This window comes from Xyrauchen texanus, chromosome 24 (genome assembly GCF_025860055.1).
Source record: "Xyrauchen texanus isolate HMW12.3.18 chromosome 24, RBS_HiC_50CHRs, whole genome shotgun sequence".
In the NCBI taxonomy this organism is placed as follows: Eukaryota; Metazoa; Chordata; class Actinopteri; order Cypriniformes; family Catostomidae; genus Xyrauchen; species Xyrauchen texanus.
In genome coordinates, this window is record NC_068299.1 from 38,888,835 (window position 1) to 38,915,195 (window position 26,361).

General features: G+C 37.7%; 1 protein-coding gene across 1 annotated transcript; it reads right to left on the reverse strand.

Annotated features, from left to right (window-relative positions):
• Positions 1–268: 268 nt before the first annotated feature.
• Positions 269–25,551, reverse strand: eloal (elongin A, like). Its single transcript, XM_052089689.1, has 11 exons — positions 25,426–25,551; positions 19,304–19,360; positions 19,101–19,213; positions 17,070–17,745; positions 13,807–13,909; positions 13,545–13,706; positions 13,374–13,471; positions 11,947–12,127; positions 9,830–9,953; positions 931–1,034; positions 269–670 (listed from the first exon to the last, which is right to left on the reverse strand). The coding sequence occupies exons 1-11, from the start codon at positions 25,498–25,500 to the stop codon at positions 609–611; spliced, it is 1,755 nt and encodes a 584-aa protein (XP_051945649.1). The 5' UTR covers positions 25,501–25,551; the 3' UTR covers positions 269–608.
• Between the last annotated feature and the right edge of the window lie 810 nt (positions 25,552–26,361).

The window sequence follows — 26,361 nt, forward strand, 5'->3', positions numbered from 1 at the left end:
TGACAGATGAACATGCCCCATGAAACCATAGAATATGACCGGACACAAACTTTGACCTCGACAAAAGATGTGGAAAGAGTTCTCCTTCCTGTTAAAAAGTTGTCATGGCTATTTATATAGCTATCCTATCTAAACAATTATATGACTAGTTGCATATTATTAGCAGTTATCCAATCAGAACAGACATGCAACCCATTTTTGATCTGTGAGACCCAATGAGCTAAGCCACAACTGTTGAACAAGACTTTAATTAGAATTTCTGCCCACACACACACACACACACACACACTAGATGGAGACAAAGCATGTACATTAGGGTCCACTCACATACATACAGAATGTGTATATGCTCAAGCAGACAAGCATTATAACATCGCGACAGATAGATGTAATTATGGTTTTAATTTCAGACTTCAAACCGCCATGATTGCAACACATACAGAGACAATCGGAAATCAATGTGCAATATTGTTTATATAATTAAGTAATATAAGTTAATCAAACTTCATCAATCCTGTAAGCATCTTAGGGTGGGGGGGAAAAATAAATAAACCAGTCTAAACCATTTAGACCATGTGGCTGGAGCAGGGCTGGTGCATCTCCTATATTTATCTGCGATTGAGCTGCTTCTTAAAGGCCTTCAGGGACTTTGCCATCATGGGAGCTACTCCTGTGAACAAACAAACCACAGTAAGAGTCCACTTTCATATATAAACCGGCTTAAAGGTTGTACTTGTAGGTGGGGGAATATAGAAGAATTCATGAAATATGCAGCATTGGTTTTAGTCCACACACACAAAAACACCAAAGCAGCTGTAAAAAGATACAATGAAATAAAACAAAACAAATTCTGTCTATAAAAAAATAAATTAAAAAAATCTATAAATAAAACCAATACAATACATTTAAACAGTGATGAGTCCAACTCACTTTTAATCTTTCGTGGATCTTGGGTTTGGCCAGAATTGTTGTTGGAGGGTTTTGGAGGTTCAATGTAGCTGGATTTGGCCCGACTCTCATGAGCTTTCACACTACTGTGGGGTTTAGAGAGTATTTTATGTTAAAATACATGACAGACTTGCACACCGAGGTCGAGCTACGCTACAGTAGGGCTGGGCGATATTATATCTCTATATTCTTCAGCCTTTCGATATCTTGATAATTATGATATATTCTGAAGTGAAATGGGTTTGTTTTTAACACCATGCTAGCTTCTATGGCTATTTCCATGGAGAGAAATGTGTAAGGAATTCTATAAAATGTTTTTAAAATCTATTTTTCCCAAAAACTCTAAAATTGCATTTGGTGTGACCTTGTTAATTTCTTCCAGAGTGCTGACTGAATAAAAAAAAAAAAAAGGTTTCTCACGGGATTAAGACAGTCTAATAAAACGTGTTTCAGGGATAATGGGTTCTGGCAGAAGGTACATGTTGGTGAATCTTCTAATATTAAAAACTTGTCAACCTGGAGTGACCAATACGACAGCGGGTGTAGACAATCTGGTCCCAGCGATTTGAAAACAGGGGAACTTCTTTTGCCAACAACAGGGCTGATTTCATGGAGTTTGTTCATGATGGATTGATCCCACTCAGTTTGCCATTTGTTTTTAATATATTAATTTATAATGGGTTTTAAGTCAGTGGGAGGTACACTTTTGGAACTCCGCTAATAAAGCCTCTTTTGAAGCAGTGTCTGCTTCCTCATTTCCTGTGATTCCACAGTGTTCAGGTACCCAGCAGAAGCAGATATTGACATTTTGGGGCTCCAAATCCAGCAATTTGCATGGAATCTTTACAAGCATTGGGTGATAATTTTTTAAAGAAGACATTGCTTGAAGACATGATTTTGAATCTGAAATGATCAGAATGCTTCTCTGTTGCATGGTCTTTATGAAGTTCAGTGCTAAGATGATAGCGTTTGCCTCTGCTGTAAAAATTGAGCTGTGATTGGGGATGGATATTCCTTTTTTTTAGATGGTTTATCACAAATGCAGATGATACATGATCCTCAGATTTTGATCCATCTGTATATATAGGGATATGTGATGGAAATATTTGTCTAATGAAAAGTTGTTGTTGTTGAAAGTCATTTGGGTGAGTTTCAGATATTTTGTTTCTTGTCATGTCTAGGATCTTTTGGTTTTTTAAAGTTCCAGGGGGGAATTTTACTGAAGTAGGATAGGTCTTGGTTTTTGTTCATATATGCTTGAAGAAGGGGTTGAGAAAACAGGATGGTTGGCTGAATTTTCTTTGTTGTTCTTCAGCTTTGTTGTATACTGTAGGGCTAGTTTGAGGCATCTGTTCTTCAGAGTAAGTTAATGTTCTTCTACATGCAAACTTTGAATTGGCGATGTCCTGAAGGCCCCAAAAGCCAGACGTATGCGCCTTGATGTACTGTGTCCAAGAGTCAGATATGATTTCCTGGCTGAATCATATGCTATATTTCCATTATACAGGCGTGATCGAGTTAGTGCTTCCAGATTTAAAAAGAACTGAACTTTCTTGCACCACATTTTGTTTTCACTAAAACATTTAAAATGTTCAAGGCTTTAAGACATTTATCTTTTAAAATCTTTGTGAGGGATAAAATTCAGTTTACTGTAAAGAGTTACTCCAAGGAATTTGGTTTCCTTAAAACCAAATGTGTTCTGATGTGTTCACCATTCATGAATATCTCTGGGTGAAGATGGAGAGGGCGTAGCTGGCATAAATGCATACAAACAGTTTTAGTCTTTGAAAACATAAACCATTTGATACTGACCAGGACTGCATTCTGTTAATTGTCAGCTGGATATTTTGTTAAAATGTTATTCATGGATTTGCTTCTGTAGCAAATACCAATGTTAACAACAAAGACTGCAATGGATACCTGACATCGATTTTAATACTAAAAAGGGTAACTGATAAAATGCTTCCTTGTGGTACTCCTAGTTCTTGAGGGTCAGATAGGGTATTACCTACTCTGACTTTAAAATGTCTGTTTGATAGAAAATCAGCAATAAAAATGGGTAAGTTTCTTCTAAAACCAAGTTGATATAAATCCTTTAAAATACAGAACTTCTATATGCGTCATGCCTTCTCAAAGTCAAAAAATACAGCCACTGCATGTTCTTTTCGTACATTGCTTTCAAGGATGATGAGGTGATCTACAGTACTTCTCCCTTTTCTGAAGCCACACTGAACATTTCTGAAGAGTTGTTGCAATTCCAGGATCCATACTAGATATGCAAAACCATGGAGAGAATGGTTAATGAACAAGCAACTTGTCAGGAATATTGGGTGGTAATTGTTGGGGTCATTATGATTTTTCCCCGTTTTTGGGATGGGAATGCTTATTGCTTCTTTCCAAGAGAGTGGAATATTCCCTGATATACAAATAGAAAGTTTTAAAAGTAGAGACAGGATAATGTGAGGTAAATAAAAAATAAAAAAAAACTGATAATGTACATCATCTGGTCCCACTGCCGTAGCAAGTGCTCTGTTTATAGCTCATGTCAATTCTTCCACTGTGAACAGATGAACATAGGGTTCCTTATTATTAGATGAAAAATTGATAACTTTCTTTTCATCCTGTGCCTGAAGAACTTGGAAGGCTTTAAGGCAATTCTCAATGGAGTTCTTTCAAATTTCTCTGCTAGGGTATTTGCAATCTCTTGTTTTGAAGTTAGAATAGAGTCTTGATCTTTGATGTGCTGAATTTGAGCTCCATCATTCCTGCCCTTCATACTTTGAATTAGATTCCAGACCTTTCTTGAGGTACTTGATGTCAGACCAGATACAATTTGTCTCCAACTTTTCCTTTCAGCTTCATTTATTATTCTTCGGTGTCCTACTTATTATAACCTTAACAAGATTTTCATTTGTTGGCCTTCAGACTAATAATATTTCCGCTTTCTTCCGTTCTTTTATAGCCGTCTTGCATTTATCATCATCAAATCATGGCATCCGTTTGAATTTTGCGTTTGATGTTTTTGGAATGGTCCCATTTGCTATGGAGACGAGAGTGCTGGTGAACTGTTTAATAGCATCTGGATCATCTTCAGAGACTTCATTAAACCTTTCATAGCAAAGCGTTTGAAAATTATGCCAGTTTACTTTAAATCTTTGTATTCTTAGAGCTTCTTTTCCTTTTAGGGTTAATATTAACGGAAAGTGGTCACTATTGCCATACTCTCCAAGAAAGGTCTAAAATTAATTTGGATTAGCAAATTTTAGGTCAATTGCGGAGTATGTTCCATGCCCTGGGTGTAGGCAAGTGCTGGATCCATCATTTAGAGGACATAATGCGTGATCATCTAGGAATTCTTCTATCGTCTTCCCCTTGGTGTCACAATGGTATTTCCCCATATAGTGTTGTGACTATTAAAGTCTCCAATCAGTATATATGGAGAAGGGAGTTGGGCTACTAGGCCATCCAGGTCCTTGGGTGTTACAGTAAGATTTGGAGGAATGTATATGGGACATATTGTAACTGTTCTCTGCAGGGTCAAACACACTGCTGTTACCTGTAAATTATGGTTCACATTGACGCAACTATGAAATCATATTGTTTCTGATTAAAATGGCTGTACCACCAGAAGTCTGTCAATTAGTAGGACCAAAAGAGAAGGTAAAATCTGGTGGTAATTTTGTCTCCTGAAGACAAAAAACCAAGGGGGTTGAGAATTGTAGCTAGGCATTGCAACTCCACGACCGTTCCATTTGATCAAAACTTTTTCCATTCTCAAGTAGGAAAAATAGGAACATTTCCCCTGATTTTTCCTTTTGAGGATGGACGTCTACTCCACCTATCCCTTTCATTTCGACATCTTTTGTTTGTTTCGTCTTTGCCATATCATCTTTTGCTTATGAACAACTAGATAGTTGTTCATAAGCACGATTCTTGTACAGTATTTCTATTTGTAGTTTGATTTTCTATTGAGTTCTGATTAGACCTGAGTATTGATAGAGGTAGATTCACTTTGGGTACCTGGGAGAGATTTATTGCATTTTACATTTTGAGGTTTATCTTTGTGCAGCCAGGTGAAGTCTGTCTGGCATTCAGTGGTCTTCACAGATTTCTTGACAACCGAAGCATGTGTTTTACTCAGTGTAAAAGGGACAATGTCTACCATTTTCCTTGCCTCAGGGTAGCAGATCATTCTCCATCCGATTCTCTGCATTTCCTTCTCCTTGATCCATGTAGGATCATTATTTTTCTGCAGCTGAATGGTCTCCTGTACAATTACAGCATTTTGGTGATTTTTGACAGCTCTCCATGTTGTGGTCTTCACCACACTTGCAACAGATGCTTTTATTTTTGCAACTGTTTGACCCATGTCCATATTTTTGACATTTTAAATATCGTAATGGATTGGGCACGAATAAATCCACTAAGATATCCAATTTGAATTCTTTCTGGGGGGAGAGGCTTATTCAAAAGGAGGATGCATGTACCAGTTTTGATAGCTCTGTCTTCTCTTTTGATTACTATTCTCTTCACGTTTACTACTGCTTGGGGTTTGAGTGCACAGGTGATTTCATCTACATAATCTAATTTTTTGGTGCGGATCACTCCTTTGCTGTAGTTTAACTGATTTTTTTTATTTGAACTCCAGGAGAGAAGTGTAGCTCGTAATAAATCCTCTGCAATTGCCTTTCAACATTCCACTAGAATATGTCCAGATCGTAACTTTCACTTTTCACTGTTCCTTCTATTCCTGTGATATCCTTGTGTATAGTAAATGGAGAAAGTTTAGTGATTGGCAAATCTGGTGATGCTGCTTCAAGGATTATAAACCTTGTCCACTCTTCACTATTTGACATTTACTCTCTAAAATACAGTCGGTTTCAAAGTCTAAAAAACACTTTGTGTTTAAGAAACATTTTAAGTTTATCGTTTCATAATTTTTATTCCCCACCCACCTTGGAGCCCAAAAAACAGGGATGCACAGCACCACAGAATTCCAGCAGAATATGCATCAGGGCTTCAAGAATGACTCGAGCATGTAGAGCAGACTGTAAACCGCTCAATCCACTCGATTGACCCTTAGCCAACGCTTTGGGATTCTGGAAAGTTAGCAGTTGTTGAGCCATCACAAAACTCTCAGAGCATGCTGTGACCAGCCGATTGATTTGAGTGAGCCATTCCAGCCTCCCGTCAAGGTGAAGTATGAGCCAAAGTACAGTGTTGAAATAGTGGCAACCGCAGCAAACCGTATTTCTCAGGCACCTTGATCTCTACCTCCACAGACACTGGACGCAATTTACAGCAAACAAGTTGCCCATTTTTAAATCGCTCCTTGCTTACAGAATTGGAGTACTGAGGATCTATTTTACTCTGGATCCTTGAGATGAAGGATGGTATAAGCACATCTAGATGGAGAAGGCATGTGCAAAAGGTATAAATCATGAAAGTTGTAACCCTCATGACGGGGGCTCAAGGGTTGTTCTCTTTTGCCCAAGGAGAAGACCCTAGCACTATGGAGCGAAGGAGTGTGCCACGGTTCCTTTCAAAAGCTACCACCAAGAAGATGGGTCTCATGCTGTACCTGGCTGAGGTGATAATGATAGGTGTGGGTTGGTCCTATTTTACTCTATATCTTCACTTTCACATTCAGACACCTACTGTTTGGGGCTTGTCAAAGGTGGAGATTTATAGTAAAAAGGACTTTAATATATATTAATCCATTCCCTCTCACCTTTCCACCGCTGTCTCTACCTCACTTCCCACAATAAATGTATTTTCCACGCTTGATGCAAACACTGCCACAGACACACTTCGCTCTACTTTAACAACCTGTCTAGACAACATCGGTCCTCTCTCCTCTTGACCAGCATGTACTATACCACCCAGCCCCTGGCTGTCTGACGTCCTTCGTGAACATCAGACTGATCTCAGGGCAGCCGAGAGATGGTGGAAATCTAAAGATCCAGCAGATCTAGGTAAATATCAGCTTCTGCTTGCAACTTTTTCAGATAACATTAAAGCTGCAAAAACGTCCCATTACCAGACCAAGATCAACAGCACCACAGACACTCGTAGCTTTGTTTAGAACATTCAACACACTTCTCTGCCCTCCCACTCCACCACATCACTGACAGCAGATATTTTTGCCACATTTTTTACTAATAAGGTTACAACCATCAGCAATAAACACAGCACCACACCCTGTCAAACACCTGGCTCCTGTATGCAACACTCATTCTCCTTTGACTGACACTGAGGTCTCTAAACTCTTCCTCTCCAAACACCCCACCACCTTTACCCTCTACCCCATTCCATCACACCTTCTCCAGGCCATCTCTGTCCATCCTACCTGCACATACACACATAATTAAACATCTCTACTTACAGGCACTTTTCCCCCACTACATTTATGCAGGCTCGAGTAACCCCGCTGCTGAAAAAACCTGCACTTAACCCCACACAGATAGAACACTACAGACCAGTCTCTCTCATCCCATTCATGTCAAAAACACTTGAAAAGGGCAGTTTTCAATCAGATCTCTGCCTCTCTCACAGAACAAACTGCTGGATGACAATCAGTCAGGCTTCAAAAGTGGACACTCCACTGAGACTGCCCTGCTGTCTGTCACGGAGTCGCTGAGACAGGGGAAAGCTAAATCCAAATAATCCGTTCTGATTCTGCTGGACCTTTCTGCAGCCTTTGACACGGTCAACCATCAGATACTACTCTCCACCCTCTCTACTCTGGGGAATCTCCGGAACTGTGCTCGACTGGTTTAACTCCTCTCTCTCAGATAGGTCCTTCAATGTAGCCTGGAGAGGTGAGGTATCCAAGCCATATCAGTTACTTACTGGGGTACCTCAGGGATCAGTGCTTGGGCCACTTCTCTTCTCCATATACACATCATCACTGGGACCCATCATTCAGTCACATGGTTTCGCTTACCACTGCTACGCTGACGACACGCAACTCTACTTGTCTTTCGAGCCCAACTACACCACAGCGACTGCTCGAATCGCTGCCTGTCTGACAGTCATCTCAGCCTGGATGAAGGAACACCACCTGCAACTCAACCCAGCAAAGACCAAACTCGTTGACTTTCCAGCCAACCCTGCTGTTGAAAACATCACCGTGCAGCTGGGTACAACTACAGTAATCGCCTTCCAAAACGGTCAAATCTATCGATAACAAGCGGATACATTTCACAGACCACATCACAAAGACTGCAAGGTCATGTAGATTTACACACTACAATATCAGGAAGACCTTTCCTCTCTGTACATGCCAAACAACTGCTTGTTCATTCATATCTAGACTGGACTACTGTAACTCTCTCATTGCAGGCCTTCCTGCATGTGCTACTAGACCTCTGCAAATGATCCAGAATGCAGCAGCACGTCTGGTCTTTAATGAACCAAAGAGAGCATGTTACACCACTCTTTGTCTCTCTCCACTGGCTGCCGGTTCATGCCGTATTAAATTCAAGGCCCTGATGCTGGCATACAAAACAATCACTGGGTCTGCTCCAGCATACCTAAAATCATTTATGCAGAACTACACTCCCACCTGAAGCCTGCGGTCGGCTAAGGAACATCACCTTGTCGTACCAAAACAAAGAGGAACCAAAACACTTTCTCATCATACCACGTTGGTGGAATGACCTTCCCAACTCCATCCGTGAAGCTGACTCACTCTCAGTCTTCAAAAAACAGCTAAAAACACATCTTTTCCAAGAGCACTTAACCAGTCACTAAATAAAAACAAATGTATACACACACACACACACACCAATACATTACACACACATATATATATATATATATATATAAAATTCTTGTTTTACTTAAATCTGTTTTGTATACTATTCTGATGATAGTGAAACTTTGTTGTATGGCACTTTTTGTACCACTGTCTCCTTAAGGTGATTCACTTAGGTTTTCCTCTTTTGTAAGTCACTTTGGATAAAAGGGTCTGCCAAATGAATAAATGTAAATCTGTTTCTCACTCACACCTATCATATCACTTCTGAAGACATGGATTTAACCACTGGAGTCATTTTGATTACTTTCATGCTGGCTTTGTCCTTTTTGGACATTCTGAGTTCTGGCCACCATTCACTTACATTGTATGGACCTACATAGCTGAAATATTCTTCCAAAAAAAATCTGTGTGTTCTGCTGAAGAAAGTCATACACATCTGGGATGGCATGTGCGAGTCAGTGATGAGAGAATTTACATTTTTGGGTGAACTATTCCTTTAAGGTGAATATTGGGTTGAGGTTTTAATTGAGTAAAACATACCTTCCTAACCTAAAACTTTAACCTAACAAATAGAGGTAAACTAAACAGAAACCCTTACCCTAAACCTGACTGATTGTGTCCAACCAAAAAACAGTGAAATGAAAAGCACATTTACTGAGGCAACCACGTCATTTCATTTCACGTGTGTTTGGGTGGGCTCGAACCGAAGACTTTAGAATTCAAAAGTCCACAGTCCATCAGGTGAGCTACAATGCAATTTAATAATGGGAATAAGTGTAAAAGTACAGGGGTCTGTTAGAAGTTAAAATGGGTGGCTTATCAAATGACGCATTATAATAAGTGTTCCAATATCATACCTTAGTAGTGAATGTAAGCGAAAAATCAGCCACTGTAGTCATGATTTGGGTGAAAGTTAGTCAAATGCATAGTTGTAGCCTCTACACCTCTACTGAACCTCTACACAGTGTTCATTTCAGGAAACTGTGACGAAACCGATCGCAACACGTAAACGTGGCAAATAGTATTAAAGAATGAGTAGATCTGTCCAAATTTGTAGTGTAATTCTTCTCCACCAGGGGTTGATTGTGGCCCATCCAGCTCAATCTTTTGTGAACTGACCTGGGCTTGTCTGTGGGGTGAGGCAGGGTGACGGGACCAGCCGTGCCGTAAATCTCCTGTTGGATTCTCACATTTCTAGGTGGCTTAGCAGCGGAGTGAATGAATGCCATTTTCACCTGCCGTCCTGCCAGGAGAAAAAACAAGCACATGTTATTGACTACAGTCAATGACAGTGGTTCACACAGGCTCATTTGAGAGGCCAAACACCTCGCCTTGAAAGCAGAGTGGAGTCTGGGAAAGAGTGAATTAGTGAAATAAGAGCAGTCAAGTCAGACCGTTTTCGCTTCTTATAGTGGATCAGCCACCTGCAATACATGTGCATTGTTGGTAATAAAGTGGATGCAATTGCAATTCTGCTGCTTTTAGTTGAAAATGAATATGGATGAACAAGTCACACGATGTAGCCTACCTGTTAATATACCCCCCCCCGTCAGGACAAAATGCTCAGATCAGTCAAGACAACCATGATCTTATTGGTGCTACAATGTCATGTAGAAGAAAGCCAAATGAGGCTAAACAGCCTTGTTTAGGGGAATTTCGATACAAAAAGTCTGAAGGCATAAGAGTAAAACAGTATCCAATAACTCTAAAAGTTTTTACTGAATTAAACAATATAATTTGACAAGATACAGAGTTCATCTTACAGTAGAAAGTGATGGACATGACATACTCAGTTTTTTATAAATTTTATTAATATCCCTGGAGATCCATATATAATTTTATTGTAGTTTTCTTTTAGTAAAATCATTTTGGAATATATAATAATTTTCCACCCGGTCTCTTCCTTCTGTCTGAAACGCCCCGTTTCAAGCTCTCTGGCCCTTTAAGACTTCAGTGTAAAGCCCACTGTTATGACTGGCTCACATTGTGCAGCCTATCCAATACAGCCATATTTGAAATGCAATCCAAAAGAAAATGATCAAACTCCACAAGATCACAACTTTTATAAACTACCTTTCGGGAATAGCATTTAACGCACATCTAACACATTTCATCCGAATATATTAAACGGTTCATGCAGCATCATAAACAAACGATGACATACGAAATACTCATGAAAGAAACGATTTACTTGCTTTTTTGTGGTCCAATAGTTTAACTGATGCATCTTTTGTAGAAAAAACGATTTTGCTGTACCATTTATATCGTGGAATATGTATATAAACATGTATATCAGCCATCAGGACTGCTTTACTTTATTTACTCGTAAGCTCAAAGTAATTTTACATTAAGTGAAATACAGTACAGAGCTGGACGTGTCACATACAACTCATTGAGGAGTGATGTTGTGCACAAGGCAGCATTTGTGTGTTCACGTCATGTTGGAATTGCCTGTTATGTGATACTGACATAAAAATCGCTCACACCTTTATAGAACTCGTAAATATAACTTGTAATTCTCTGATTTGACTGTTGTGACATGTAAAAAGAACCAAAAATGGCAGCCACCTCAACAGTTAAAGGTAGTTTGCTTATACAGTACTTGTGTCTGATATGACATTATCATAGCCAATTTTAACTGAGGTGTTGTTTTTTCCACATTAACATTTTGCTAGGGTTCAATTAATGAACTGAATGTAGTGATTAAACATTTGTTGTAATCAATGACAAAGCCACACAAGGAAACATTTCGGCTTTATAAGTGTTGCCATAGAAACAAATTATTTAGTTGAATCTCCAAGTTGTCATGAAGTAATTACAATAATTCTGGCATGATGTGAACATAACATTAGTTATTGCACATAATATAAATTATAATGTAACTGGTACCAGCTAGTTTAAGACACCAATCAACCTTTTACAATGTAAAGTTACTCCATGAATCACATCCTAAATCACTTTGACAACCATTTATGCTGAGGCAGAACTCCTGTCATTTTGGCAGGAATCAGAGTTACCATAAGCTGATATGTGTGTCACATTTTCACCATTTTTAATCCATAAGTGTCATATCTCCGACATAAGAGCAAAATCTCAGCAAAACAGTCGATTAGTGTGACACCCTCTGCAAAAATAGAGTTGTTTGGAGTCTTCTAGTGTGACGCCAGTTTAAGTTGGCTCGGAACGTTAAAACTGAGAAGTATTTTAATTGCATAATTTATCTAGAAAACAGTTACCCTTTGGTTTGCCAGAGTGAGCAGAGACGATGCTCTTTGTGAGTTGTTGGAGTTTCCTCTTTCTCTCCTCAGACATGCGCAGGTGCATCTCTCTCCAGGATTCATACTCCTGTAGCCGAGCGTTCCTGAAGTCCCTCTGACAGTGCCTCTCCCACAGGTGGTCGGTCACACCAACATACACCTGTCACAAACAGAAACAGACCGCAGCAATGTTTCCATTCAAGTTGCAAATTTAAATGTGAAAAATGGTAAAAACAATTAGCAAATAAAAGCAGCTTTTCTATACCATGTAATTAAGAGAACAAAATGGTCACTTCTGGGGAATTGGGTGCAGAAAAGAAATAAAAATGGAAGTTGTAATAAATTGACAAACAAATAAAATCTGATTTTTACAAGCCTGATCCACACCACATTCGTAGGTTGTTTGAGATAAGACTTTAGATTAAGGTGTCTCAGTCTGAACGGTTAGATTGGATGTCATGCATTTTTTTCTCATTTGCTGTGCCCGATGGGATGTTACATCAGGTTTCGCAACAAGACATACTGAGTTTCAAGCTGCATAAATGCACAGTGCACTTTGAAGGGAAAATGATGATGATGATGGCCGTTAACATCATGCAGGGCAGCCAAAGCAGTGCAAACCTCTTTTACAATAAACACAGACATTGACTTTACCTGCTCAAAAAGATCTGCTAAGGTGCATTAACCCAAACCAGTTGTGATACAGTAGTGAATGTCTCATGCAAATATGGGACACCTGAACATTCTGAGAGCTTCAGTTTGGGACAGGGGTCCCCTTCAAGCATTTTACAATTTTTTTTTGTTTCAATCTGGGACACAAACCGTTTAATATGGGATGTTTCGCGGTCCACTAAATTATAGGATGAAGCCGTTCAGGTTGTAGTCCAAAAAACAAGGACATAATTTGAGCCACAGGTTATATTAGACCAATCCGATTTGTATCATTCACAGTGCATCATGGGAAATGGGCAGTCTTTGCAGAGTGGCCGCTATTCTCAGATTGGTGGATCCCTCTTCAGGATCACAGGTAGTGTAGTAATTCAACACAAACCACATTTAGTATAAATATAAAATATTTCTACAATATATAATCAATGAACAACCTCAGAGCTTACGGTAGGTCTGCCTTTAAAGGTTTATAAATTATCTTTAAAAATTAAATACGCCAAATGGAAAAACTGACTAGACTCTTAATATTATTAGTATTTAATTATTATTAGTCTATTCAATTAATAGAATCTTAACAGAGAACCAGATTGATGCACTCAATATGACCAGGAATGCGTTTTAAGGCAGCAAAAAGGGTCGATTCTGAATTTATGTTAACAAAAGATAAAAAATATCCTTCAATGATCTGCATTGACACAAAGTTTTCATTATTCTCACAACAGAAGTTAAACTCTTACCGGATTATACTCCTCAATGCGGAGAAGCTGCTCAGGAGTGCAGCGCTCTAGAACCGGCTCCAAAATGTCAAACGGCACACCTCCGATTTCAAAGAGAGCTGCAAGACAGCCAACGTCAACCTTTACATCTAATACTTTCAGAAAGCAATATCATAATGTCAGGTAACTTACAGTCGATGTTGTTCTGCAGCACCCGAATGCATTGCTGGTACAGAGATATCATGGTGGGCAGGTATGAGATTTTACTACCAGAGTACACCTGCATCTTATTCTTCAGCCTTTGACCAGTGAAGACCGGAACCTCTTCACAAATGTCCACAACCTTCTGATCAGCTAAATACAGAATGACAACAAAAGTCAGTAGTTTGTCCAAATGTTAAGCATTAAAATGTGCAGAACAGATATGAAATGCCCAGTAGAAGTTATGACCCACCTTTCTTTTCAGTGAAGTAATGATACTGGGAAAAATCTTCACATTCAGGAAAACTTGTTGGCAGAGGAATGTTAAGCAAGTCCATCACTGAGTGCTCAGGAGCCTGGAGTTAGAGGAATTGTAATTTTATCGTTTACTCACCCTCATATCATTCCAAACCCCTAAGACACACTTCTGTGAAACACAAGGTGAATGTAAATCTTTTATCTGAGAACTACAGAATATTTGCAAACTTCAGTAAAAAAACACTACTGACATTTCAGTCCGTTCCTCATACAAAGCTAGCGTATGGTTTCAGAAGACTCAGAAGAATATAGCACATGTTATATGGACTACTTTTATTAAAACTTCACCTCAAACTGTAGTTTTGAAAGCTACTCATAACCTGTGATTAAACTACAATCAAGCTAGTAACTACACATTTAAAAAAGTTGCTAGCTATACTACAAGCTACAAACAACAAGGAGCTAACTACTTTGAAACTATATACTTAAAGAAATTGTGATTGTGAAAGACTAATTGTGAGAATAGTTTATTTTAACCTCTTCATTTTTGAAAGCACAAATTCACTGTAATGATTTGGTTTTTGCTAGCTACATTAGATAGTGGATGGTTTAGGCGAGTATTACTCCTGAGGATCCATGTTCACAATACAAGGACAAATGTAGCCTTGTGACACTACAGCACTACTCTTACCTAACTACTCCCAAACACGGTTTCATGATATATGCATTTCATTTTATTTTGTTTCACTTTGGAGCTTGACAAGCCCCAGATTGGCCAACGACATTTTTCAGAAATTCCCCTTTTCCATCCACACAGATTTGGAACGATATGGAAGCAAATATGAATTTTTTGGGTGAACTATTCATTTAAAAGATATAGAAATGGATAAACAACTACATTTATCACAAACTGAGAACTCCATCTCAGTCAAGATGGCGCTAATCAACCGGAGGACCTTGGTGAATAAAACTTTTATATTAAGAGATTATCGTTCATCTAGTAATCTGGATTTCCTGGGCCTATTACGAATGTAACTATGTATGATATTTGTTTATCAGATCATCTGTTTGTTTAGATTCTGCATTTCCTTTGTTGAACTCAATAAGCAATAGGTCAGGCCGTTACACTCACTTAATGAATCCACATCTGAGGTCTTTTTAGCTTCGCACTTCATGCTTTTTAGTGTAAATGAGCATTTTCTTTTAATTCGGTTTGTACAGATATTTTAAATGTGGTTGCACCGCTAAAATATAGGGAACAGACAATTCACTCGCAGACACGATTGAGCAATGAGATTTGCATCTCCAGACAATTATGCCGCAAGGCTGAGCGAAAATGGAAAAAGGATAAGCAGCAGGTTCCTTTCGAAATTTTAAGAGATACTTTATACTCTATTTAACACAATCAATAAAGTGCTTTCTCTAAAACATGAGGATTTTCCAAAAAAAATGTATAAATAAAACAGCTAATCTTAGGGCTAAAATTACTCCAGCAATGTATGATACGCCACATTTAAATCAAGTACATTTAGTAGGAGACAGTTTCTTACTCAAACTCATACGAGATATTCCTTCCATCCATTTGATACTAATCCACCTCGGCTGTTGTTAAATTTACTACATTTTTTAGGTACAGTATTACAGTTACTTATAAATGCCAGTTTATTTCATGATAATATTACAAGACGTTTTAAGCATGCAGTAGTGCAGCCACTCATTAAAAATATATTATTTAGATCCTTCTGTTTTGAGTAATTATTGGCCAATATCGACATTACCCTTTTTATTGAAAGGGTTTGAGAACGGCGTTTTAAAATCGCAACTTGTCCCGTATTTAGACGAGAACGCAATTTTAGAAACGTTTCAATCAGGCTTCAGGACTCTTCATAGTACAGAATCTGCAATACTCAAGGTTTTTAATGATATACTGTTGGCAGTTGACTCAGGGAAGGTGGTAGTCCTTATTTTGCTTGATCTAACTGCTGCCTTTGACACCATGGTATTTTATTGCGGCGGCTGGAAGATGACGTGGGCATTAAGTGTACAGCCTTGGACTGGTTTATATCGTATTTAAAAGGATAGATCAGTTTGTGTTGGTAATTTGTTTATTTCATCAGCTTCACTAAACAGTGGTGTATCACAGGGATCCATTCTTGGGCCAATTTTATATCGATATGGGTCCATTAGGCTCGGTTTTTCGCAAATACAACATCATCGTTTATATGCCGATGATACTCAATTATCTATTCCACTTGGCTCTCAATCCCTTTGCTCCTTAACACATTGCTTAAAGTGAGATTAAAGCCTTGTTGGCTAGCAATTCTCTCCTTCTTAATACTAATAAGACTGTATTGTCTTTGGATCTCCCTCTGCCACAAAGGAGACTACAAGTAGGCTAACCACTATCTGATCAAGTAAATAATGTGTGTGTTATTTTGGACTCGGCTTTAACATTTGACAAGCAGGTTACAAGTGTTTCGATCAACCAAGATCTCTAAACTGAAGTCAAATATTTCCACTAAGAAACAGTTATTCATGCATTTGTATCGTCACGCATTGACTACTGTAATTCGTTTTATACTGGCATCTCTCAGAGCCAATTATCCAGTCTTCAGTCGGTGCAGAATGCAGCAGCCAGGCTGTTGTCCCGCACAAATGAGATAATTACTCCGGTCTTAGTGTCCTTACACTGATTGCCTGTTAGATTTAGGATTCAATTTAAAAATCATTTTATTTGTGTTTAAAGCTTTTAAATGGCATTGAGCCACAATATATAACTGACCTTTTAAATTTAAATCAAAATGCCAGACAACTGAGGTCCTCTAACAAGATGGTACTCCTTGTCCATAAATCTAGATTAAAATCTAAGGGTGATTGGGACTTTAGGTGGCTGCACCCCAATTATGGAATTCTTCCGATGTAGGTTACATTTTCCCAAACAGTGGATATTTTTAAATCAAGTTTGAAGACATATCTTTTCAGCATGTCTTTTACATCTGACCAGAGGTAATTGGCTGTATATTTTTAATAACTATAAGATTACTTATTTTGAAGTTTTGTCTTATGTTTTTTTAATAGAATGAGTTTGATGTATTTGCATTTTAGAACAGTGAACTGGTGCTACATGTTGTATGTGTAGGTAAATGTTCACGTTATTTAACTTTATCTATTGGAAAGCAATTTGGTCAACTGCTGTTGCTTTAAATGTGCTACAGAAATAAAATTTGTATTGTAAATTATAATCTTTTCCTGAAGTACCATTGCTAGTGTGTCTTTGGTCACCGCTTTGCTCGTCTTCACATGAGATTCCTGCACTTGTGAGCTCCCTTTGTGGGCAGTTTTCTGTTTCTTTGGATTCTTAGCCGAACTAAAGCTTTTTTTGCGTTTGGGGACCTCAGAATCGTAGCTCAGGTAGGCTTCAAAAGACATTGAGGGTGTTTCAAATCCATCCCGATTCTGCTCGTCAGTCTCCATCGCTACAAATTTTTCTTTGGTTTTCTTCATTTTATCTTTCTTGCTCGTGTCTCCACTCTTTTCTCCCTGCGCTTCAGTTGATTTTAAAGAAGACACCTTAGCAAGTGACTTAGAAACCCTCTCATTCTTTTCACTTTCGTACTTTGGCTCAGAGCTGATCGTCTTTTCCTTCCCATGGCCTGAGCAGTGAGACCGCGAGCCTCGATTCGAACTGGAATCTTTTTTGGGCTCATCCTTTTTCTCACCATTCAAACTGATTTTGGATTTACTGGGGTTTTTTTCACTTTTAATGTCTGTGTTTAGTGACGTTTTCCTTTCAGAGCTGGAATTGTCATTTTTGGGCTTCTTTCTAGAATTGGTAGTCTCTGAAAGACGGCTGTTTTCTCGGTTGCTCTTTTCCTCCACTTCTCGGTTATGCTGTTCATTTTGGGAAAAGTCATCAGGCTGTTCACCACTTGCACTGGAATAAAATAGTGGAGAATACAAGTATAACACATGGAAAAACTTGTGTATACACAAAATATTTAAGCCTATTTTTAAGATTTATGCTTTTCAATTTCATAACAAGATTCCATCAAATTTAATTGACTGAATATTACTTAACATTTATTTATTGCAATAAAGATTTTGTTATGAAGTTGAAATGAGTAATTCTTAATTATTTTAGAGTGAACATTTAGTGGTCCCAAAAAGTATGTCCAGGTCCCTCCCCCACAAAATATAAATTATGACTTTAGATCTACCAAGGCAGAAGCATTTTAGTCATTAAATATTTAGTGCAGTGCCATCTTTTAAAAATAAAATGCCACTTGCTTTATAGTTATACCCAAGAATGGAAATTAAGCAATTTACTCACCCTCATGCTGTTCCAAACTCATGACTTTCTTCAGGGAAACAATAAAAAGAATTTCAAATAAATGTCCCGTTGGCAGAATTCAATAGTTGAAATTACAGTGACGTCACAATAACACAAATCGCGCTTCCAGGTTGTTTTAAACAGCTGATTTGAATGGTGGACATGGGCAGTCCTGCAGTTTTAATGATCTTTTAAGCATTATATATTATCATAATGTTAAGTTAGTAAGTTATTATAAATGGATATCTTTGGTTTACAATAAAGAAATGAGTTCTTGCGACAAACCCAGTTTTATGCCTGTGCGATTATGTCAGATTATGTAAAACACTTCTAAAGTCTGAGAAGATCAGTCACACCAATTGCAGTTTGGAAATAAAGAAAGCCATTTGTGCGATTCCTTCATGGAACTGCGGGGAAATAGGGTCTTTTAGAAGAGCAGACATGCTAACAAAGATGGTGGTCCGTGATCCATCATAAATTGTCAAATCCTGATCCACCAATCCTAATGGAAATTTTAAAAACCCCAAATCTTAAATCTTTCAGAAAAGGGGCATTTCAACACCACAAGCTTGGGCAATCTTTGTTTTTTCTGCTGTGAAAAGGACCCCAGAAGTGCCGGAGCAGAGCATTTGTTTGTAACTTCATCTGTCTAATGATGTTTGGTCATGAGACACAAGAACTAATGAGGCCACCATATTGGATTTCAGTGTCGTTTGACTTTACTGATGATTCAATTCGATTTGAGTCACCATGTTCTGCCATTGCATTGAATTCAGCCAACGGGACATTCGTTTAATCATTTCCTTTAGTGTTCAGCAGGAGAAAGTCATAAGTTTAGAACAATTTTCATTTTTGGGTGAACTATTCCTTTTAAGTGTCCAAATATTTTATAGGTCCACTGTACATGATTCAAATATAAAAAAAAAGGCTCTATAGCAGATTTGCAGGATTTAATATACCTTAAAGAGCCTTTTGGAACAAGTGTTTTCCAGCGATTAACCAACATTTTGGCCAATTTTCCAGCCTCATCATGCTTCCGAAAGGTGTTAACGACTTTCCCAATTCCAGTTTCCTACAGAGATTGAAAACTAAATATGAATTTTGAAAATGCATACATTCTTATCGAAGTACTCACTATAGGATAGAAAAAGCAATCCCTTACAGCCAGAATTTCAAGTGTTATGTCCAATTGTTCGAGTTTCTTCAAGATTTTCAGCAGCTGAAACAGAAAGAGTAAAGATCAATTCATCCACACAAGTTATGCTACACCCTCTTTACCAGTGCTGGGCAAAATTTCTCCCTTCCATTTAGAGTTGGAATTTTAATTGAATTGGCCATATCCCACAGATGTTGGATAGTCCAAAAATTCCACAAAAAAGAAAAGGAAAAAAAAAAAAACATTTCAATGTAGGGCAATTGATTTTTAACAATAACTTTCAGACCTTTAAAGACTGAACTACTGTGAGCTCCAAGGATCCTTCCTGTAGCCTTCAGTCTGCATTGTTTCGATTTCCTTTATATTTATAAAAAATATATATAAAAATTCATAAGTGGAATTCCTGTTCCTCTCCAACTACTTATACATTTGTAAATAGCTGAATATTTTGCAATAAACTTAATATTTTTTCTATACTTCTAACTAACAACTTAAATTCAATAGTCACACACACACACACACACACACACACACACACACACACACACACACACACACACACACACACACACACACACACACACACACACACACACACACACACAAAAAAAAAACGTCCTCCTTCAACTGCTTTTATTTTCAGCAAATTTAGTTTTTGAATATTTTATGTTCATACAAATATTAACACTTTAAGATACAAACTGAACAAGTTTCACAGACATGCGACTATCAGAAATGGAAATGTGTCTCTGAACAAACGTGGGGGGGGTCCCAGACGTGCTCAATGGGATTGAGATCTGAGCTCTTCACTGGCTATGACAGAACACTGACATTCCTGTCTTGAAAGACATCACGCACCAATCGAGCAGTACGCCTGGTGGCATTGTCATGCTGGAGGGTGAATTCAGGATGAGCCTGCAGGAAGGGTCCCACATGAGGGAGAAATTTGTTGTCTTTGCAAAAAAAAAAAAAAAAAAAGAGCTCATTCCTTCGATAAACGCAACACCGACCATCACCCCTGGTGAGAAAACCATGACACGTCAGTGGAGCACTTTTTGACAGTCTTGGGTGGGTTTGTGCCCATTGGCAACGTTGTTGCCAGTAATGTCTGGTAAGGACCTGCCTTACAACAGGCCTACAAGCCTCTCTCAGCCCATTGCGGACAGTCTGAGCACTGATGGAGGGATTGTGCATTCCTGGTTTAACTCCTGGTGGACAGTTGTTGCCTTCCTGTACCTGTCCCGCAGGTGTGACATTCGGATGTACCGATCCTGTGCAGGTATTGTTGCACGTGGTCTACTGCAAGGAGATCAGCTGTTCTTTCCTGTCTCCCTGTAGTGCTGTCTTGGGCGTCTCACAGTACGGACATTGCAATATATTGCCACATCTGCAGTCCTCATGCCTCCATGCAGCATGCCTAAGGCACGTTCACACAGATAAGCAGGACCCTGGCCAACTTTCTTTTGGTGTTTTTCAGAGTCAGTAGAAAAAGTTTTTATAACTGTGACCTTAATTGTTTACAGTCTATAAGCGTCTTAATGACCGTTCAACAGGTGCATGTTCATCAATTGTTTATGGTTCATTGAACAAGCATGGAAAACATTGTTTAAACCCTTTACATTAAATAAAAAAAACTAATAAATATTTAGATTTTTACAAAATTATCTATAAAATAAAGTGTCCTGAAAAAGGGACATTTATTTTTGCTGAGCTTATATATTTATTTTCTTATTATATATACTTATTATAGTTCAATAAAATGGGAAGAACATCTTCGGGGTTCCGTTTAAGATTTGTAGGATGCTTCATGATGTTTGGATCCATTTTATAGACTCCAAGAGTACATTTGGGAAAAATAATTGTTTTCCACCAAAGTAAAAAAAAAGTTAATTAAATATAATCAAATGGGTTCATGAGGGATGTTTCTCATTCAGAATTGAAGAATGCAATTCAATCATTGGTTCAATTCATGAATATGAATTTAATTTTGGTATCAAACAGGATGTAGAATTAGAATTTAAATGTGAATTTAAGGAATTAAAAACAAAATTGAATGAAATCCAAAGAAATTAATTTAACTGGCATTGTTTGATTTTTATTAAAACATTGTTACGTTTCACATGCAGACACATTACACTGTAAACAAAGAAATGGATTCTTAGATTAAACCAATCAATACTAAAGTCGAACCAACTAGCATAACGGAAATTGACTATTACATTAGAGTTCAAATTGGCCAACACGAAATGTTCATGTGGTTCAGTCCCATTCATCCTCTTCCTTCATGTGTGTTTTTCCTCACAAGTGTTCATACGAGTAATAATAATGTGATGTTGAACCCTGAGGTTTTATGTTCCAATAAAAATTACTTAAGGGAGTTTCAAACTACCATTATTTTTAGCCCCACACATTTCAGCCCTCCAAAACTCATAGTGGATGGTAAAGACTTCCAAGGAAATAGAGCATAGGGATGATCACTTCTGAATAAAACACACCCAATGCTTACTAAATCCAAATATGTTATTTTTACAATGATGGCAGATTTTAAGTCATAGGAACTTTTAATATTTTAAGTTCAGTTCATTCAAGAAGATAAATGCAACTCATAAAAGCCAAAAACTTAATTTCTGTAAGTTCTACAAACACATCCCTTTTTACAGTATTAATAATCAATTAATAGAATAAACTATGTTTAATATGCACCTATAGATATTTGTATTACATTTATTCCACAATATTTACAACACTTAAAGGGTAACTAAACCCTAAACCAACTTTTTTTAGTTAATGATCTGTAAGAATGGGGCTTTATTAGTACTGGTCATTGATTCAAGTAATTTTTTTGACATTTGTGTATAAAGTGTTTTAATTCTACAATATATGGTGTAAAAACGTCTGAGTGCTGCCCTCTTCAGGCTGAACGGTGGCTACTGCAGTTGAATTTTCCTATTGGCTGTTGCGGTACTTCATGATGTAAGCGGTGACAGCTGACGTAAGCAGGTTCCAGCTCACCACGCCAGATTCATGTACATGTCGTCTTGCGACCGTGTGAGGAATAATAATAACATAGAGTCTGACAGCAGCTGTCAATTAATCCGTCACTACGAGTCTCAGGTGCCCCCCCCGCACTCGGTTTGTTCCCTCTATCCCCGCCGGGGTCTGCCCACTTTTCCTGCATTTTCAAATATTTCTAGTGGGTGGAGTCAGACTCTGAGCAGGTGTTTAGTTACCCTTTAAGGGTTAGATCACCCAAAAATTTAATTCTCTAATTTACTCATCATGCAATCCCAGATGTGTGACTTTCTTTCATCTGCTAAACTCAAATGAAGATTTTTTTTTTTTTAGAAGAATTTCTCAGCTCTTTTGGTTCATACAATGCAAGTGAATGGATGCCACAATTTTAAAGCACCAAAAATAACATTGGTCCACATACTGTACAATTAATCCATATGTGTTTTAATCCATATCTTCATTAGTGATAAGATAGATCAATATTTATGTCAATTTGTATTATAAATTCTCCTCCCTGCCAAGTCAATCTCCACTTTAACTTTCACTTCTTGTGTTTTTGGTGATTCACATTCTTCATGCATATCGCCCCTACTGGGCAGGGAGAAGAATATTAAATATTGATCCGTATCTCTTCCACACTATCATTTAACTTCTAAAGGTATGGATTAAAACACTGGAGTTTGGATTACTTTTATGCTGCCTTTGTGCTTTTTGGGTGAACTGTCACTTTAATTTTCAGGAATGGTCTTTTACAATAACACAATCAGATTCAAGTCTTTTGACTTGTGCGTGGATCCTGCAGAGAATAGCGGGAAGCCTCCACACATGCTACGTCTCCGCGGTAATGCGCTCAACAAGCCATGTGAAAACATGCATGGATTGACAGTCTAATACGCGGAGGAACTGAAATTCATCCTCCGCAACCGGGATGGAGGCAAGTCGCTACGACACCATGAGGACTTGGGGCGCATTGGGAATTCCAAATTGGGGAGAAAAGGGGAGGGAAAAAATGTGGTAGATATTTTTGGATGTTTGGCAAAATTAAAATCTCTATTGATGACAGCGTTCATTTTAGTTAGAGAAATAAGTCTAACAAGTTTAATTATATTATTTCTACTTATCAGGGAATAAATATATTTTGTCAAAAATAATAATGTAATAATGTGTCACAAAATGTGTCTTGTGATGGACTAGTAAAATTGTGTAGAGTTGAATGTTAATTCATAAGTAAATTCAAATTCCTATCATTCCAATTCAACTCATGAAATGGGAGCCAATTCTGCATTCCTAAATTTTGCCCAAGCCTGAGGCCCATACCGTATGCATCAATGACATCATTTCTAAAAGTGGAATTTCAAACATGAATGATTCATTTCATTTAGGTTTCCACAAAATAACTATGTTGTGTGTATGTTTGTTTGTGTACTTTTTTTTTTTAGTCAAATTAATTCATATTAATTTACAATTAAAGTAAATTACATTTTTAATTATAAATATTTTAAATGTTTTTTTTAAATTACAACTTGAGGTTAAATTATATTTTTTCTAAATTTAATTCCATTGTAATTCTGTTTCATTTAAAATACAAGTCTGCATCCTGTTTGCCACCTCAAGTCAAATAAATTCAGTGCAAATTCAGGAACTGAAGAGAAATTTAAATAACATTCTCAGTTCTGAAATGTGCACAACAAGGTTACATAAAATTAATTATGTTAATGTTTATTTGTCAATCAAACTGAAATTCTATAAATGGTAAAAAACGTCCCACCCACTGATCTATGTGTGTGTGTGTATATGTGCGTGTATGTATATATAGATCAGTGGTCCCACCCCTTCCACATGGCTTGCTAAGAATCAAGATTTGCTGAGTGAGCACTTGGACCAGGCACTATTTATGGGGAAACCTCAGTCATGGCTATAACACATTCAAGGTACTATAAATGGGCAATGCAATCACACCCACTATGTTAGTAAAATACCAGATAGCACGCATGTGCAAAAGCAGTGCTGATAAACACATTGTGGAATCTCATCAAACTTTAATGATAAAAGCAACCAAACCACATACATGTCACCAGGTAAATTACATACAAACTAACTACCTTAATCACTACACGTCATGGCCTGAACTGACAGACAGCCATCATGAGACAACTGCTGTATTATTTTTAGAAAGACCACCTCTCAAGTGCCAAAAGCCCCACAACACACATGACGGTCAACAGCTGCCGACACACCACCTATTCAATTCAGAGACTAGTTATAGATGTACATTTCATTACCATTTCTGAGCAAAAAATATTTTTGTTGTCGTTGTTACCAATAGCATATCATGCCTTACAAAAAACAGCACTGTGAAGGCCAGAAAATCAACCAATTTACAAATAAGTCAACTGTTGCATCTGGGTTTGGTTTATCTTTGCATTTTAAGGGTCCTTGTAACTCACAACACCACATTTCAAGGAAGGTCGTTTGAATCCTGAAGCACTTTAATTTTTAGGCCCAGGTATAGAAGACTGGGACATTTTATGTCCAATGGTTCATTGTATTTTTTCTTTAATGAATGGATGATGCACAGTAACTAGGTCACGTTTAGAACCAAATATGGCCTCATACAAGCACAAAATATCGGGGGCGATTATTGGCCCTTAATGAAAAGTTGTGGGGCAAGTTTTCACAATGAGAGAAAACATGACATGGCTTCCTATTGACAATTTGATGACTTTTTCAGCAACAAAAAGACAAAAGACAACCCTTGTCCTGATAACTCAGTCAAAACCGACCTGTATTATATAAGTGACCCTTTGATTTAATTAATTCCAGTTTGGTTTAAAGGTGATTATTTGTTGTTATCCTAAAATATGATAGTATGAATGACAGAACTCACAAACCGTCCTAAATTTAAGATAGCTTTGAAATAGATGTTTGAAACCAACAAATCTTGGTCTGACTCAACCGGACTTAAAACCTCACAAGAGATTGTAACAACTTCTCCATGTGACACTCGAGCCCCAGTGTCCCCTCTCATATATCCTGCCACCTGTTGCATTATATGCGAGCAGAGCAACGCCAAACACTCTTGTTGACGATTGCTGTGCGTTAAAGCGACATCCTACCGTGTGTGCTTGGCTGGAGTCTTTCAGCTGATGTTTTAACTGCAAAATCTTTTTCACATCAGCCGCGGCCATCATTTCACCTCCTCGCGTGCTTGACGTGCACTTATTAAAGTCTAGCCATTTGTTTCCGTCACCTTTATATGGGCGGAGACTAAAAGAGAGGTGGATAAGTGTGATTATGTTGGGCAGCCTCGTGTCGTGTCCTCTTGCAAGCATACTAGATATTTGACGGGAAAAAATCCACCGGAGGACGTAGTGTTTAATCAATAAACCATACAAACACAGACCAGACAATACATGAACGTCACTGAGCGTTGCGTCGCGTGAACGTCGCTTGTTAAGGCGCGTATGCAAATGTTGGCTACTAAATTTAAAGATATTACGATATTATGTGCAGAAAGAGATGGTCATATTTATTATATGAATGTATTAACAAATAATATTTTGGACTGTTATCAAATATTTAAACAGACAAAAATTAAGGGACAAAAAAATGTCTGTCCCTCAAGCCTCGTTTCCATTCAGGTCAAAAATCAAATATGGCACTGTGAATAAGGTATAAGGAAATAATAACTCTTTTAAAAGAATTAATACTAATGGGAAATATCATAGCCTATTCATAAACAGAAACGGACAACTAAGCTAGCATAAACTAACATCAACTAATATAAACATAATTCATTATATTATGCAACATAGGCGTAATAAGCAAATGTTTTTGCGAAATTTTACGTTCTCTTGCTAATTATTTGCCGTAATTATTCAGACTTCTTCTTGCTCTCCTTTTGTATTCCAGCATTATTCCAACTTTTGTGTTCAAAAAGAAGAGAAAGTCTGTGCAATGAAAGAGTGAAGCACAAAAGACAATACTTAGGCAATGCACAAATCATAATCTTCTGAGTGAAATAAAGACAACACAGAAATTAAATGCTGTGG

Bases quoted from the DNA above. Each gene is read 5' to 3' on its own strand.
- eloal (XM_052089689.1), bottom strand. From the start codon at position 25,500: ATGATGGCCGCGGCTGATGTGAAAAAGATTTTGCAGTTAAAACATCAG. The intron at 19,361-25,425 runs GTAGGATGTCGC...TTTCTGTTTCAG, and splicing joins ACTCCAGCCAAGCACACACG to CTGCTGAAAATCTTGAAGAA. The intron at 19,214-19,303 runs GTAAGGGATTGC...CAATCTCTGTAG, and splicing joins TAACACTTGAAATTCTGGCT to GAAACTGGAATTGGGAAAGT.